The sequence below is a fragment of the Heptranchias perlo genome, chromosome 1, assembly GCF_035084215.1.
Source record: "Heptranchias perlo isolate sHepPer1 chromosome 1, sHepPer1.hap1, whole genome shotgun sequence".
Lineage (NCBI taxonomy): Eukaryota > Metazoa > Chordata > Chondrichthyes > Hexanchiformes > Hexanchidae > Heptranchias > Heptranchias perlo.
This window is the reverse complement of record NC_090325.1, coordinates 118186344-118203640: the sequence shown is the minus strand read 5'-3', so window position 1 is coordinate 118203640 and position 17297 is coordinate 118186344. Positions and strand designations below refer to the sequence as shown.

At 44.2% G+C, this 17297-nt stretch overlaps 1 protein-coding gene across 1 annotated transcript in view; it reads left to right on the top strand.

The window, feature by feature from the left end:
- Positions 1–17297, top strand: part of cds1 (CDP-diacylglycerol synthase (phosphatidate cytidylyltransferase) 1) — a 90775-nt gene that overhangs the window by 12846 nt on the left and 60632 nt on the right. Inside the window, exon 2 of the mRNA XM_067990536.1 lies at positions 12844–12986. Within this exon, the coding sequence (XP_067846637.1) occupies positions 12844–12986 (143 nt within the window). The remainder of the gene's footprint in view (positions 1–12843; positions 12987–17297) is intronic.

The window sequence follows — 17297 nt, the reverse complement described above, 5'->3', positions numbered from 1 at the left end:
CACGTGACTTGGGTAGTAATCCGTAGAATACCAATGCCAACGTCCTGCTTTTTAATTTAGCATCTATCTCCTGATACTCCCTTAGAGGACCTCCTCCCTGCTCTTTCCTATGTTGGTTCCATCATAGATCCCAACAACTGGTTCTTACCCCTCCCTTTCCAAGTTCCTTTTTAGCTGATTTGAGATATCCCTTAGCCTGGAACTGGGTAGGCAACACACCCTTCTGGACTCTCAATCATGTCTGCAGAGGATACTCTCTATCTCCCTAATTATCTCCCGTAACTACAACCTTTCTGTTCTGCTGTCTGTTTCCCCACCCCCCTGCCCCCACCTTGGACTGCCTCCTGGTCCACGTTGCCTTGGATAGCATTCCAGCCATCCTCCTTGTAACCTTCTTCCTTTTCCCCACAGGTAGCAAGTACATTGTACCTATTGGACAGGTCAAGTTTCTGTGGTTTCTCCTTCCCTGCCCCACTAGGTTCCCCCTACCCTATTAACTGTCAGTCACGCACTCCTGTACCTGTATCTCTCTATGTAGTACGACTGTGTTCTGGAGTAAACTATCCAGATATTCCTCCCCCTCCCTTGTATGTTGGAGTGTCCCTAACTCGCGGTCCAACTCAACGATTCTGAGTCAGAGTGACTCAAAACATAGACATTTCCCATAGGTTTGATCATCTGGGACAGTCTTACTGTCCACAAGTTCACACGTTCTGAAGTCCCGACACACTGCCTGTGCTTATTTTTATATATAGATGTCTTAATTATTTTACAGAAGTGTTGATTCACTTTTATTACTAAATTATGATCATCAGATGGATTTAATTTGGTTTCTGTTTGTTACTTGTTGTTCAGTTTAGTATTTTTAGTCTACTATATCTATTTACTTAAAGCTGATAGAATTTTTTTTATTCGTTCATGGGATGTGGGTGTCGCTGGTGAGGCCAGCGTTTATTGCCCATCCCTAATTGCCCTTGAGAAGGTGGCGGTGAGCTGCCTTCTTGAACTGCTGCAGTCCGTGTGGTGAAGGTTCTCCCACAGTGCTGTTAGGAAGGGAGTTCCAGGATTTTGACCCAGCGACGAAGAAGGAAAGACGATATATTTCCAAGTCGGGATGGTGTGTGACTTGGAGGGGAACGTGCAGGTGGTGTTGTTCCCATGTGCCTGCTGCCCTTGTCCTTCTACGTGGTAGAGGTTGCGGGTTTGGGAGGTGCTGTTGAAGAAGCCTTGGCGAGTTGCTGCAGTGCATCTTGTGGATGGTACACACTGCAGCCACAGTGCGCCGGTGGTGAAGGGAGTGAATGTTTAGGGTGGTGGATGGGGTACCAATCAAGCGGGATGCTTTATCCTGGATAGTGTTGAGCTTCTTGAGTGTTGTTGAAGCTGCACTCATCCAGGCAAGTGGAGAGTATTCCATCACACTCCTGACTTGTGCCTTGTAGATAGTGGACAGGCTTTGGGGAGTCAGGAGGTGAGTCACTCGTCGCAGAATACCCAGCCTCTGACCTGCTCTCGTAGCCACAATATTTATATGGCTGGTCCAGTTAAGTTTCTGCTCAGTGGTGACCCCCAGGATGTTGATGGTGGGGGATTTGGCGATGGCAATGCCATTGAATGTCAAGGGGAGGTGGTTAGACTCTTGTTGGAGATGGTCATTGCCTGGCACTTTTCTGGCGCGAATGTTACTTGCCACTTATGAGCCCAAGCCTGGATGTTGTCCAGGTCTTGCTGCATGCGGGCACGGACTGCTTCATGGTTTTTGTCCTTGCCTCTTATCTTTTAAGTAGCCCCTTAATTTACTATATAGTTAAATATTAAAATGTGAATAAACAATTAAACATTTAGCTTTTATTCCACAAGCTCAGTTTGTTTCAGTGCTTTCACTGCACCTTTTCTCCCATGCTCTTTTTAAATGCTGTCACCGGACTTTTCCCACGATGCTCCGTTCTGTCACCACTCCAGTTTTTCGGAGCTCTTTTTAAATGCTCCCACTGGGCTTTTCTCGCGATGCTCCACTCTGTCCAAGAAGTCCAATCCATGTATTGTTCACTCTTTGTTTGAAGAAGGGTTTCCTGACATCAGACCTAAATTTCCCTAGGGGTCGACTTTAGGATGGCCGAGTGGGTGCGTTGGGGGCGGAGGGGCTCGTAAAATCGGGGAATCCTGGAGCGAGTCCAGAGCCCGGCTTCAACCCACCCACTTCTGGGTTCCCCATTGACACGTTCGGGTGCGCACGCAGCTCCCGCATGCGGGACTCCCACCGGCAATTAAAGCCAGCGGGATGACAATTTAAATACTTACTTACCTAGTTGGGGTACTTGACAGACCTCATTGATAGGAGATTTTGGCAGGGGTGCAATTTTCATGGATCCTCAGCGTGTTTCCTGTGCTGTGGGAAACGCTCCCTGTTGGAGCAGACGTGTTTCAGTCAGCAGCCAGTGGGAGATGCAGAGGATTTTTTGACAGTTGGGGGGAATACCTCATTTATTGCAGCAGGGCACTCTGTCACTTCAGATAAAGTTTTGGCTGCAACACCTTTGTCTTTCCACTCAAAATTATTAATTTATACCCTAAACTCTGCTGTGCAAACTTTGCGGACCCCATCAAACTCATACAGTCAGGATGGGGGGCGCCATGGCTGCATTCATCACTTCATCCGAGGACGAGCAATGTCACCAGCCTCGCCAGGCATGCCGTCCACCTCTGCCACGAGGAGCTCCACAACACAGTGCTGCGCCACAGGCACCTGCACAAAATAGTCGTGCAACTACACATACAGCCACTGTAGGGTGACCCAAAGGGTGGCATCAAGTGTGGGTGTTCATGGAGAACCTCGTAAAAGGGACTTATTGCACAAGCCATTCAAGAATGGTCAAGACGTGGCAGTAGTGGTGAGAATATAATATTTAATGTGAGTTGAACCAAAATCAAATATTATTTAAAAAAATGACAAACCGTCAAAGACCCTTGTGCATCCCCTTTGTGCTCACAAAACCTTTGCCTTACGCTTCCTACTACTCATACGTTATGCATCCCCTGTGGCTGCAGCAGAGGTAGTGGCAGGTTGGGTGAGGGTGACCGTGAAAGAGATGCATCAGAGGGTGAGTATGAGACAGAGCCATGAGATTGTATGAGGATTGGGTTGAGTGGTAGTGGTGGGATGAGTACTGGGGAGGTGAGGAAGTGCAGGTAAGTTGAGGATGAGGTTTGAGTGGGTGTGAGGAGTGATGTGATAGAGTAGTGTTGGCAGTGTAGAAGGAGTTGTGGGGTGGGGGTGGTGATGTGGAAGACGGAGTGTAGGAGAATGAGTAAGTGTGCTCACTTTGGCTGAGCTAGTTAGGTCATTGAAGCGCTTCCTGCACTATATCCAGGTGTGTGATATGTTGCTGGTGCTGCTGACCTCCTCTGCCACCTCGAGTCAGGCCTTCTCGGTGGCAGAGGCAGGCCACTTCCTCCCGTCCTCTGGGTAGATGATCTCTCTCCTCCTCTTCCTCACCCCATCCAGTAAGACCTGGAGTGAGGCATCATTAAACCTGGAAGCAGCCTTTCCCCTGGGCTGCTTCATGCTGTAATTTTGGCTGTTTGCTGCAGGAGCAGCATTGGAGGACTGCCCCTTTAAATAGGGCTCCTTGAGCTGACAGCCTGTGATGCGGGTGCGCAGTCCGCCCACTGCGCAGGTTTCCAATGGGAAACCCGGAAGCCAAGGTAAGTGGCTTCAATTTACTCGCGATCGTGTGGGGAACCCACAGATTTTACTGGGCGGGATACCCACGCGCCCAGTCGACCCCCAGTTGCCAACCCGCCTCACTGGTAATATTGGGGCCTTGGGGCCTTAGTGCCTGTCCCTGAGTGCTGCCCTTGATGGAAGGGATCTCTGCCTCTCAGGAACAGGAGGGGAGAGTGGTCTGGTCCATTTGTGGCAGAAATCAGGTCGAAGTAGCACAGAGGAAAATGGGAATGATACAGTGAAGGGGGAAATGAATGTCAAGGAAGGAAGCAGAGGCTTGGAGGGAGACGCTTTTTGAGGTTGGAGTAAGAGGGAAGGAAGAATAGTGGGAGCATGAACTGAGGGGGTTAGAGGTTAAAAAGAGCGTCTTAGCTTGAATGCGTGGGATGCAGGCGGTGAGAAGAGTACTAGGTTGGGGGGATGGGGGTGGAGGGAGATGGAAGAATTATGCCAAGTTGAATTGAGGGGGATAGAGGTTGAAGAGTGCTAGTATGAACTGGGAAGGTTGGAGGAGGGGAGAGTGTCTCTGAGAGGGTAAAATGCACCAAATTTTGCACTGCTTAAGGAGTTGGATGGAGAATGGTGTCTCTGAACTTGGGGGTGGGGAGAGTGACTTGAGGTAACTTTTGGGGAAGTGATGCTCTTGTTGGGCTGTTTTAAAAATCTACATATCACTTAGATTTTTTAAATTTTCAAACAGGATAAACAATCAATTGTGAAATATAGAAATGTTTAGAATGTATCCAAATGCATCATTTTAAATTTAAAAATTCAAAATTTTTGGACATGATGTGGAGGTGCCGGTGATGGACTGGGGTGGACAAATGTAAGGAATCTTACAACACCAGGTTATAGTCCAACTATTTTTGGAGGCAGCGTTTCCCTGGATCTCCATAGAAATGTATCACCAATTTTGTGCTTGCACCATTTGGATTTCCCTCTTCAGGCTTTCATGTATTTTTTTTTCTCCAATACAAGTAATGTTGGGTATATCTGCAGTTTAACCTACAAAGTACATGTAATTACTTGTTTTCACATGTCAGAGCTACTCTTCAGCTGGCAACTATTTTGAAGTTGCTGGTCAGTTTTTGCTAGATTTCCAGATTGGCCTGTACGCTTCTTGGGATCGCTGACATAGAAATTGGGAGGAGAGCTTGTCCCTCCTGGTGCACAGCAACCTTATGGGCTGTTTGGTTGATGGTCCTGCACTAAATTGATTCTGCAGGTTCTACTGACATTGGGTTCAGTTTACTTCTCTACAAGCAAGTTTTCTCTCTAGCCCTTAAACAGTGCAAAATTTGGTGCATTTTACGGTATACCTACTTCTGCAATTGTCACTAAAGAATGTAATACATTTTACTGCAAAATGTACCTAATGAAGTGTCCAAACTGAAAATGTTGTGGGAGTGAGGTATGCGCTTCTTATGCTTTCTCCTCTAGTGTGGAAGGTGAGGTTACTCCATAAAAGATCAGATGGAAAACTCTTTAATATTGCATGCCTAAGAGCAAAAAGCAAGATTAAACACCCGTTGATAAGGGAACTTCTTTTCTCCGACAATGCAGTGTTTGACACACACATTGAAGTGGAGCTTAAACAACTTTGCAATAGCTTTTTGCTAGCTTGCAATGAATTTGGACTAACCATCAATTACAGTATACCATTTGATTATCACTGTGATACTAGCACAAGGTATGTTAACAAGTTTCAATAGCCAGCACTATGCTAGAGATTGTACGCAAGTTATTCTACCTAGGATCGATGGTATTGTATAACTTATCTATAGATGATCTAAATTCTTGCATTGGAAAGGTAGCAACCACATTTGGCCAATTGACTTAAGCGCCTGTGGAATAATAGGAAATTACCACTGAACACCAGGATACGGGTCTACCAAACCTGTATCCTGAGCATGCTGTTGTATGGCAGCGAGACCTGGACCACTTACAGCAAGCGTGAAAGAAGGCGAAACTCTTTCCACTCCTGCTGTCTAAATATCAAGTGGGAAGATAAAGCTCCTAAGTATTCGAAGCTAAGTTACAAAGTCTAACAGCTTATCTCAAACATAGACTCCTCCAGTGACTTGATCGTCTATATCGGACGGAAGATGGGCATATTCCAACGGATGTCCTGTATGGAGAACTTGTAGATGCTTCAAAGCTGCTGGGCTGACTTAGGCTCAGGTGCAAAGACACTTGCAAGAGGGATTTGAACATTTTTAACATTGATACCGCAAGTTGGGTCGATCTGGCTAACAACAGGCCACACTTGGAGGCCTGTGCTGCATCAAGGAGTCAGAGGCTGAAGAGAGGTGTGTGAGAGAGAGGAAAAAGCAAAGAGGAAAGCACATTAGGTTTCAAGAGTTAATACTGTGTGACCTTCATCATCTGACTAGGTGTCTTATGCCTGCACCATCTTTGGCAGATGTCGCTTGAGAATTGGACTCTTCAGCCACTCACGTTGCAGCATGGCAAAGTAACTGAGTTGCTTTGGCACTTACACCATCATCTTTCGAGACAGATGGCTGCCATGTACCTCTGATTGGTTTTATTTTTTATGTATGGAGATATCTAGCAGTGTTATATTGCATCTGCTGATGCACTACCAACAGCATTTGATTATTACTGTGATTTCGGAACTTCAGTTATGCTTCCTGCACGCATTATAGGTGGAATGGGGGCGTGGTAGATGGTGACGGATGTCTACATGTCGTGTGCTTGGGCACTGATTGCTGGCCTCCAGTTGTGCAATTTAAAAAAAAACATTTTGGACTAAGTTAATTTGCCTATCAATTTTATTCAATTGGTATGAATAAACTGGAACTACAGAGGCATCCTTTTTTCTTATTTTTCCTCCCTTTTTTCTGAAGGCAGTGATATCATCCTAGGGTGCATTTCCACAGGTGCTAGCATTCCTCCAGTATTTTGCCCAATGGAGGACTCTTCATTGGGTCTTGTACCACCTGGCAGCCTGGCTAAACACATTCAAAACTATGACTGAACAAGTGACTGCATGAGGCTGGGATTCAAACATGAGCCCCAGGTATGAGACTCTAAAGCTGTACTGTTAGAGCTGCTATGTCCAATATTTAAATATTCTAAAGTTTTGGGTCTATAAAGTATGGAACATAGTACTGCTTAGGAATTGCCAGTTTTTCTGCCAACACAACTGGGCAATATAGACTAAGGATTCAAAGGATATAGGTGGATAACTTTTATCTAAATATTTAGGCCTCTGTAGCAGTTGCTATCAGAGTAGTTACATGCTGATGGTACTATGGAAGAACTAGTTCATCAGATAAGGAAGCTCTGTTTATAATTAATGCAAGAAGTTATCAGAATTTAATGCCACTGCTGTAGCTTTTTGTTACCTTGGAATCCAGTGATTGTAGTTTACATTAAAATGTGGTTCAGTGGTAATTGTACTGAGTTTTACAGACCAGGACGGTATCGGGGTTAATCTCTTGGTTATCCAGAGTTAATTGATCTCCAATGTGGTGATAAAGGTATTGATGTCGGGGCTCCTGCTTGCTATCCATTGACCTGTGCTGAAGAGTTCAAGCCTGTGGCGGTTGGGTGAAGGCAAGATCAGCTATTACAATACAAAACATCAGATTTGAGGAGCGCTTCATGTTGTAATAGGAACTTTTCTGGCTATTTCCCAGTTGAACAAATGGATACGGTAGATATCTAACACTTTCCAAATAGTAATAAAAATAAAAATCCTCAGAGCAGGCAGTATAAAGACCATCAACTTTGCTCCTCTTTCCCCAGCTGCCTGCTGTCCATTCACATTTTTGCTGCTGGCACTCCTGGATTTCCTTCTTCCACTGCTGCTCTTCAGTTTGCCCTCCTTGCTGATTGCATCGTTGGTCCTCCTGGTTCTATGTTGAGCTATTTGTTTGCATGGAGGGTAAACGCTGACATGGACTGGTTGGGCCGAATGGCTTGTTTCCTTGCTGTAAACTCTATACATTTCCGTGTTACTGGTACTTCTCACCCTTGTCTCTGAGCTAGATTATCTTGGCTGCATGCTTTAAAACTATGTTTTCGTCCTGTTCAGTTTTTTTTTTGAGATTTCCAAGCCTGGTGAATTAGAAAAGTAACACCCATTTTGCACCAGTGAGGTAGCAACCTTTTAGTCTCAAGTTCAAAAAGACAAACCTGACAGCAGCTAAAATAATAGAACAGACTATGTGGATTCAGACAGGGACTTTGTGGGCCTCATCCCGAACTCATGAACCAGACCTGGAGTGTGGGCCATAGTTTGGACATAATCCTTATGCAAAGGATTAGAGAAAATTATTTTTTTACAAATTTAACAGACAATAACTCATAACTTCCTGGAGATCGGTCAGTTACAAGATGATGGTGCAAAATTGGGCATTCAGATTTTTCCAAATATATTTTTCATTTATAACTAAGCAAAAACCTCAACCCTGTCTCACAGTTTTTACAACATCAATGGTTATGCACTAAATGTCCTATTATTGAACACTTAAGATAGCGGAATGGCTAATTCAGACAAGAGATGTATGTATTTGTTTTTGTTTACTGGAAGTAGCAGAATTACACGTCACCTTATTGGGTTTCGGAGTTCTGTAAGGATGTTCTCATCTGGGACTGAGGTTTACACTAGGCTATGCAATTGGGATTAGGTCTAAATAAAGCTTTAATTGGGACTAATGCAGGACAGCTTAATTAAGACTGACTGCAGTTCATTGTAAAGGATGAAAAATAATGTCCTTCTTGCTTTCTATCCAGTATTTATTGTGTTTTTTTTAAAAGATTGGTTATATAGGTGAAATCCTGCATTTACCAAATCAGACACAGATTTGCAGTCTGCTGATGTAACTTAATTTATGTAGATCACAGGTGTGTAAATGGAGGTGAACTATGTAATATAGAGCCAATTGGACTGCATGTGAATATATTTTAATACCGTTATTGTAACTATTTCCACTGCTTGCCAATCAAAATAAAAATAATTTGTTGAGAAAGACTGAGCTGGAAGAAAATCAGGTACGGTAGTACTAGACAGACTACTTATTGCAGTATAGGCGCGAAGTGGCAAATTTTCGATTGTGTGTGCTTTACTTCCTTGGTTACTGCTGATTTGGTTATTTGCTAAAATGGTGTGTAACACGGGTAAAAATGCTAGACTTCAGCACTATGGAAACACCAGCAACATTGTATGGCGAGGGAAGCTGCCATTGTGATGAAATGGTAAGCAGTCGGAATAACCCCTCCAGACCAGCAGAAGAAAGCAAGCCCAGTCAATAACGAGCAGCTCCAACAGGGCATGTCATGGCAAAGGGCAAGCAGCATCCAACTGTGGTATGGATGGAGAGCAGTGGCGGATCTGGCATGTCTCATTGTGTGAGTCAGCATTCTCAGAGCTGCACTAAGAGGTACTGCGTATTATAAACATGGCAGAATTCCAAACTTTGGTGAAAGAGAAAGACTGCAAAGTTTCACACTGAATAGTGGCAGAATTTATTAAGTAAATATACACATGTGAACTACATTTACCTGTATTGTGAGTGTATGTAAGTGTGTTTTTACTAAAATTTAGTGCACAAGGCTAAAAAGGCGTTGCTGTAGCCACACTTGTGGCTAATCAGCGATTTCTATTGGTCAGGACTTGTCTAGAACATGGGCATTCATGATACAGCCCAGTGCCAGTTACAATACAGCTTCCCTTCACTAACCCGTGGCAGATTTCATATTCCATGTGTCTCTGGGCCTCTATTTGGAGCCTACTTTTTTTTTTATTTGCTCACTGGATGGAACAATAATGGCAAAGCTGCATTTATTGCCCATCCATGGTTGTCCTGATAAAGTGGTGGGGGCTACCTTCTTGAACCACTGCTGGTTTTGTGCTGATGGCATTCCCACAATGGTGTTAAGAAGAAAATTCCCGCATTTTGAGTTGGTGATGATAATGAAGGAAGAATGATGTATGTCTAATTCCAGATGGTGTGTGACTTGGAGGTGATAGTGTTCCTGTGATTTTGCTGCTGTATCCTTCTTTGTAGTAGAGATCACGGGGCTGGGAGGTACTGCAGTTCCTCCTGTAGATAGTGCATACATAATACAGCTAAAGTATGATCGTGGTGGAGGGGGTAAATATTGAGTTCAGTAGCAGAAGTGTCAATCAAGCAAATTGCTTTGTCCTGGATGGTATCGAGCTTCTTCAGTGTTGCAACTGCACCCATTTAGGTAAACAGTGAGTATTCCATCATACTCTTGACTTGAGCCTTGTAGATGCTGGAGAGATTTTGAGGGGTCAAGAAGTGAGCCACTTCTCAGAGGACCCAGCCTCTGCCCTTGTCCTGTAGCCAAATTGTTGATATGGCTGGTCCAGTTAAGCTTCTGGTCTTTGCTTACCCTTTCTCCTCTTCCGTCCCCACTTCCCCAGAGTGTTGATGGTGGGAGACTCATATGGTGCAGTGAAGGTCAGGGAGAGGTGGTTGGACCTTTTCTTGTTGGAGATGATCATTCCTTAGGTGGTGTGACTGTTACTTGCCACTTGTTAGCCCAAGCTTGGATGTTATCCAGGTCCTGCTGTAGTCTGTCATGGGCTGCTTCCTTATCTGAGGAGCTATGATTGGAACAAAATACTGTAGAATCGTAAGCAAGTGTCCTCACTCCTGATCTTCTGACAGAGGGAAGAACATTGAAGTAGTTTGATCATAGAATGATACAGCACAGAAGGAAGCCATTCGGTCCATCGTGCTTGTGCCGGCTCTTTGAAAGAGCTGTCCAATTAGTCCCACTGCTCTTTCCCCAAAGCCCTGCAAATTTTTTCCCTTCAAGTTTTTATCCAATTCCCTTTTGAAAGTTATTATTGAATCTACTTCCACCACCCTTTCAGGCAGTGCATTCCAGATCATCATAACTCGCTGTGTAGAAAAAATTTCTCCTCATCTCTCCTCTGGTTCTTTTGCCAGTTACCTTAAATCTGTGTCCCCTGGTTACCGACCCTTCTGCCACTGGAAACAGTTTCTCCTTATTTACTCTATCAAAACCCTTCATGATTTTGAACACCTCTATCAAATCTCCCCTTAATTTTCTCTGCTCCAAGGAGAACAACCTCCGTTTCTCTAGTTTCTCCACAAAACTGAAGTGTTTCATTCCTGGTACCGTTTTAGTAAATCTCTGCACCCTCTCCAATGTCTTGACATCCTTCCTTAAGCGTGCTGTCCAGAATTGACCATAATACTCCAGCTGGGGCCTAACCAGTGCTATACAAAAGTTAAGCATAACTTCCTTGCATTTGTACTCTATGCCTCTATTTAGAAAGCCAAGGATTCCGTATGCCTTTTTAACAGCCTTCTCATCTTGTCCTGTCACCATCAAAGAATTGTGTACATACATCCCCAGGTCTCTCTGTTCCTGCACCCTCTTTAAAATTGTACCATTTAGTTTATGGTACTCTCTCCTTACTCTTTCTACCAAAATTAATCACTTCACACTTCTCTGCGTTAAATTTCATCTGCCATGGGTTTTTTCCCATTTCACTAGTCTATGTCCTCCTGAAGTCTATTACTATCCTCCTCACCGTTTACTACATTTGAGTTTTGTGTCATCTGCAAACTTTGAAATTATGCCCTGTATACCCAAGTCCAGGTCATCAATATATATCAAAAAGAGCAGTGGACCCAACACCGACCTCTAAGGGGCACCACTACTGGAACAGCTTGGCTAGAGACGTGGATAGTTCTGGAGCACAAGTCTTCAGCACTGCAGCCGGGATGTTGTCAGGGCCCATAGCCTTTGCTGTATCCAGTGCACTCAGCCGTTTCTTGATATCACGTGGAGTGAATCGAATTGGCTAAAGACTGGCTTCTGTGATGGTGGGGATATCTGGAGGCGGCTGAGATGGATCATCCACTCGGCACTTCTGGCTGAAGATGGTTGCAAACGCTTCAGCCTTGTCTTTTGCATTCGTGCTGGACTCCGCCATCATTGAGGATGGGGATGTTTACAGAGCCTCCTCCTCCCGTTAGTTGTTTAATTGTCCACCACCATTCACGACTGTATATGGCAGGACTGCAGAGCTTTGATCTGATCCGTTGGTTGTGGAATCGCTTAGCTCTGTCTATAGCATGTTGCTTCTGCTGATTAGCATGCATGTAGTCCTGAGTTGTAGCTTCACCAGGTTGGCACCTCATTTTTAGGTACGCCTGGTGATGCTCCTGGATTGGCCAAAATTCTTTTCACAATGGACCTATACAGTCAATATAGAAAGAAAATGTTTTGAGGTTTCAAGCTCAGGTCCCAGAAGTGAAAGACTTGCCCAGTGTGTTAAACTACTGTGCCACCTAGTTTCCTTGGAGGACAGTATTATGTCGGACCATGCATTACCAATTTTTAATAACTTCAGCAAGCTTATTTAATTCTAAGAATAATTTAGGATCCCAGATTTGTATGAATGTCGGCCATTGTAGCATTTCTAAAAGTTGTTCCTTATTTTGATCATAAAGATTGTCTTTTATTTTAGTGACGGATAAAATCACCCAATATTACTGGCCTGTTCTTCTTGCATATCTCTCTAAATTGTCTTCAGATTCCATCTCCATATGATCGCCACTGTTTGGTGACTTGTATTGCACACCCGAGATATTGTACCATTTCCCTTCCTATTTCTTAACTGTATGCAATTGGGTTCTGTCTTAACGTAGCACATTATGCTCTAGCTGTGATGGAGTCCTTTACTAACAGTACCGTCCCATTGCCCTCTTCACGAGGACCTTGGTGCTATTCGGTTCAGGTGAAAGCCATCCCTTCGATATAGCCTTCCCTTATTCCACAATTCACTTCAAGAATGTTAACCCTTATCTTCTGCACCAGAACTGCACCCATGCATTAATTTTCCTAATCTTCCTCTCCTTAACCTTGAGCTCACAGGTCATTAAATCTCTGGCTGGCTTTTTCCAAATAGTCTCATGGCTGCACATTCATGTAAGATAGTTAAATAGTGCCGGACAGTCTAATCTCCAAGCGGTCTACAGATTTGAACAATTCTGAATTGTATTACATGCTATTTTTTAAAAAAAACTTTTGATTCCTTGTACAATATATTGTCAATTAATTTATTTGCTTTTATAATCTAGGAGATTGATGTCGACGATAGAGCAGGGCTGGAAGTTGATGGCGATCCAGACTTGAAACCTGATTCAGATATTCCTGATGTTCCACTCTCCAATGACAGCACTCCAGAAGTATTCAATAAGGCCCTATCGGGGTTATCTTCAAGGTACTATTTAGTTTGCAGTGTATGAAATTTATTACTATATCTTTAACCCCCTTCCTCTGTCACCCTGTTTCCCCCCCCCCCCCCCCCCCACCAAGCTGGAGAATTGCTATGTGATGTAAGGAACATAAGAGGGAATAAAATGAGAAAAATAAAAGTGGATTTCGTAGCTCATTGGGTTAGCATAATATTCTTTAACCACCTGTTGTGATGAAAGTTTTTTTGGTGCTGAGATTCTAAGCAAAACTCTTTGGGCACCAACTGTAATCCTAGTTTATCTGTTGATAGTTGAGGCCTCACTATCTCCCCTAACCTCCATTATTAAAGCTACCTCTAAATGTTTGTGGCAATCATTTCTACTATGTTTCCCCTCTGCCCCCCAACTCCCCCTAAAGCCCAAGTCCATCCAGGATTTGAATACTGCTCCCACATTTTGGCAGCTCTTCTAACATCTGTTTTGTATCCTGGACAGTAAACAAGAAAAAGCTTGTGGCCTGATAGGCAATCCCTCTCTCACCTCTAGTCTCCAACATCTGTTTCTCCATCCAACCTTTCTTGTCTTTCTTGATACTACTATGATCAGTGCTTCTCTGAACTTGACTTTTTTTCCTTTTGTAAGCTGCAAATGTTGCTGTGTATATTCTTCCTCCCTGCAACCCAGTGTGTAGAAATTAACATTCATTTCACAGCATCCTACTAAATAATTCTTTACCAGACTCTTTACTTACTTTAATCTTTACTTCCTCTCATCATCAGGCTTTTAAATCTAAAGCTTGGCATTACCTAATCACTGATTCCTGATTTGCTCTCTGTGGTGTCCTGTATTATGGCCTTGGCCCTTGGCTGTTCACCTTTTTTTTTAAATTGAGAAAATTAAGTTGAGCAATTCCAACCTACATTCTAATAGATGCTGCCCACAGCAAAAAAAATAAATTGCTTGTAAATTGGGCAATAAATAGCTAGTCTTACTCAGGGTAACCATAAGTATGGTTGATATGGGGAAACGGAAACATTTCATACTAGTGCAATAGGGGATGTTCTTCTGAGGTTACAGTTAATGGATGCTGTTGAGACAGGTAGAGGAGCCCTTAATCAACATTTGGTATTGCTATACCTTTTCTGGGAGTGCTTAATGCTGTCAATGGTGATGTAATTTTCCCATTTCGCAATTCCAATAGAAAGCCTCACTTGCTGGGAGCACTTATTGGAAGTTTAAGTGCATATGATTTTTCTGACCATTTGGGAATAGACTCCTTATGTTCTAGTATGTGCTTCTGGCAGATGAAGCTCCCTGCCAGTAGCACAAAGTTGGAAAAATGACAACTTCATTGCCCGAAGTGTAAGTTCCATTGTTTGCACTGACATATTTCACCTTGAGCACAAAAAATCACCAGAAAAAGAATGGTGCAACTACAGTCTTTTTTTTTTGGAAATATGTGGCACATTTCAACTCTTGGACCTGGATTTAAACCCATAATCCACCATTAATTGACCTTCTGATTTAGACCGTAAATAACATGGTTGACGTGGCAGTTGCTCTGATACAACAGAGGCACTCTTCTGAATTTGAATTAAGGTACATTGAAAAATAGTGGTAGTTGTATTTTGCTATAATCTGACTTGTACTTAATTTAGGATTTTTTTAGTTGATACTGGATGGATAAATGTTCCATCCCCAGCATTGAGTATGACAGATGTAAGAGCTTGCATTATATTCTATACAGTTATTGTTGAAAGGGAAGCTGCAGTTTCTCCATTAAACTTCAAAATGGAAGACAGATGGTTAGTCACCAAGAATGGGGGCAATGTCTTATTGTTGAAAAATCATCAAAGATATATACTTTGGCTAATGAATGCCATTGTAAAATGTAATTTCCAGTTGCTATCAGATGTCAAAATAAGCAGAGTGTTCTGTATCTGGATGCCAACAGTTTAAAGCCATTATTCCTTGATCTGCTAAGGTAAAGACATAGGGGGTGATCTTAAAACGGAGCAAGGAAGGGGGCTGGGGGGGGGTCAAATTGAGGTTGGGAAATCCATTAGTACATGTTTCCAGGACGTCCTTACGATTTTGATGTAAGGATGTCTTTTTGTCGGTTTCCCATCCGACTGACCGGCTGATTGACAGACTGGTCTCAGTCGGACGGGAGACCAGCCAGGGAGAGGACATCTTCAGGTAAGTCTTTGTTTGTATGGATGGGGGTGCATGGGTGGGCACGGGGGTCACGAGTCATGGGGTTGGGATTGGGGGTCAGTTTAGTGGGGGGTTGTCAGGATCGGGGGCCCGCAATCATTGACTGGGAGGGTCGGGGGTCAGAGGATCGGAGTGGGGGGGGGGCCAGAGGGGGAGGATTGGGGGTCGGAGGGGGAGGGAGGATCGGGGGTCGGAGGGGGAGGATTGGGGTCGGGGGTCCGCGATTGTTGGGGGGTTGGTGCAGGTAGGCTTGTTGGGCCTGGGGGAAGCACTCCAGGTCCACAGGCTGTGCTTTTCTAGGCACCTACCTGTTAGTCTCGGGCCTTCTCTCCTCCTTTCACGAGGCGTAAAACAGAAGGCTCGGGAATCCCGGCCCCCTCGGGGTTGAAATCGGGAATTAGTGCAAAATGGAGGTCCGAAGCCTCCGAACCGCCTCCTGGGTTGGTCACCGAGCCCTCATCCCGCCCCGGTGAAAACCAGAAATGGGCGGGTTGGAGGTGGATTGGGGCGGGTCTGAAATGGTGGCAGTTTTCAATGCCGCTCCGCCCCCAACCAACCCGTTTTTTAAATTTGAAAATTGAGCCCATAGTAACAATTCAGGTGCTTTTGTGAGATCTTTAGTTTCAATTTACTGACTATAAGAAATAATCGTGCCCATTTATCAGAGACAGTTTCTAAAAATGTGCTGAGAGAAGCTGCAAGATTTGCGAATGCCATCTTTGTTTAAAACAATCAACTCAGTTTGTGTATAGGGTAAATTTGATTTATTGATATCTTGCCTAGCTTTCTGTTTGTATTATTTATTAATAGTTTTAGTCTTTTTGCAGCCCAGTAGTATGGTATTTTTCTGTCTTCTGAGGTGATGGGAGAATATGTTGGGCATCTCACATGTTCTCCATTAAGTAATTTACCAAGATTCAGGGTTAACTATACCTGGGCTTTGTTAACCTATAAACAGCAAAATATGGAGGCATGGATTTCAGTAAGTAAGAAGCTGTTTGCACATAGATACTTGTTAAGCCATAAACGTGAGAACCGGCTTTTGGAAAAGCCTGAACTTTAGCAGAACGTCTTTTGACACCAATGCGTCAGCCAATGAGTTGGAGGTCGGGCGGCACTTACAGCAGGGACTCAAAGCAAATAGAGACTATTTTACAGCAAACAAAGTATTTACTCAGCAAACAGCAAAGCAAACAGTCTATTTACTCAGCAGAGCCTGTACAGCGAAGTACAGCAAACAGTCCACAGAGTCTATTTAAAAAGAATCTCTACAAACTACAGCAAACAGAACATCTCCGGATAAAAGCAAGGTGATTTCGCCAGCAAAATGCAGTGAGTGTAGGATAGTTACATAATACAAATTGAATATTTCTCCAGCAAATTGCAATGAGTGGTGGAGAGATAGTTACATACAAATTATGTGCACAAAATCAATTCCAGTCACTTACAGCAGTGAGGTCAGAGAGGGAGAATGTGATCCAGGTCTAACAGAGGTGGGGAGGGGGGTGGGGGAGAAGAGAGAGGAGAGATGGACAGGGAGAGAGGGAGAAAATGTGATCCAGGTCTGAGGATGGTGAGATGGATCATGTTCTCCCTCTTCCCTGCCTCCCCACCTTATATATGCATCATGTCCTCCTCTCCCCACCTTATACAGGCATCATGCTCTCACCTCCTACTCTTTTCCCCCCCCACCACTCTCACCTCACCTCCTCCTCTCACCTCACCTCCTCCACTCCCCCGCTCTGCTCCTCTCACCTCACCTCCTCCGTTCCCCCACTCTGCTCCTCTCACCTCACCCCCTCCGCTCCCCCGCTCTGCTCCTCTCACCTCACCCCCTCCGCTCCCCCGCTCTGCTCCTCTCCTGGTGCCCTCTTCTATCTCTTTTAGCTGCATCTTTCTCTCAGGCCGTGTTTGCTTTTGAATGGCAGTGAGTTTCGGAAGGCTCGACGCAGATGCCTGCATCATTCATGGCTTTCGGGCCGTGATTGGATTTTGAACGACAATGCGAGTCTCGCGCGTGCGTGTCAGGCCCGCTGTACGGTGGAGGTATCACTATTCACGGTGTAAAAATATTTAACTCCACCCAATTGCAGGTGAATAGAGTTTTGCTTCCTCTTCAT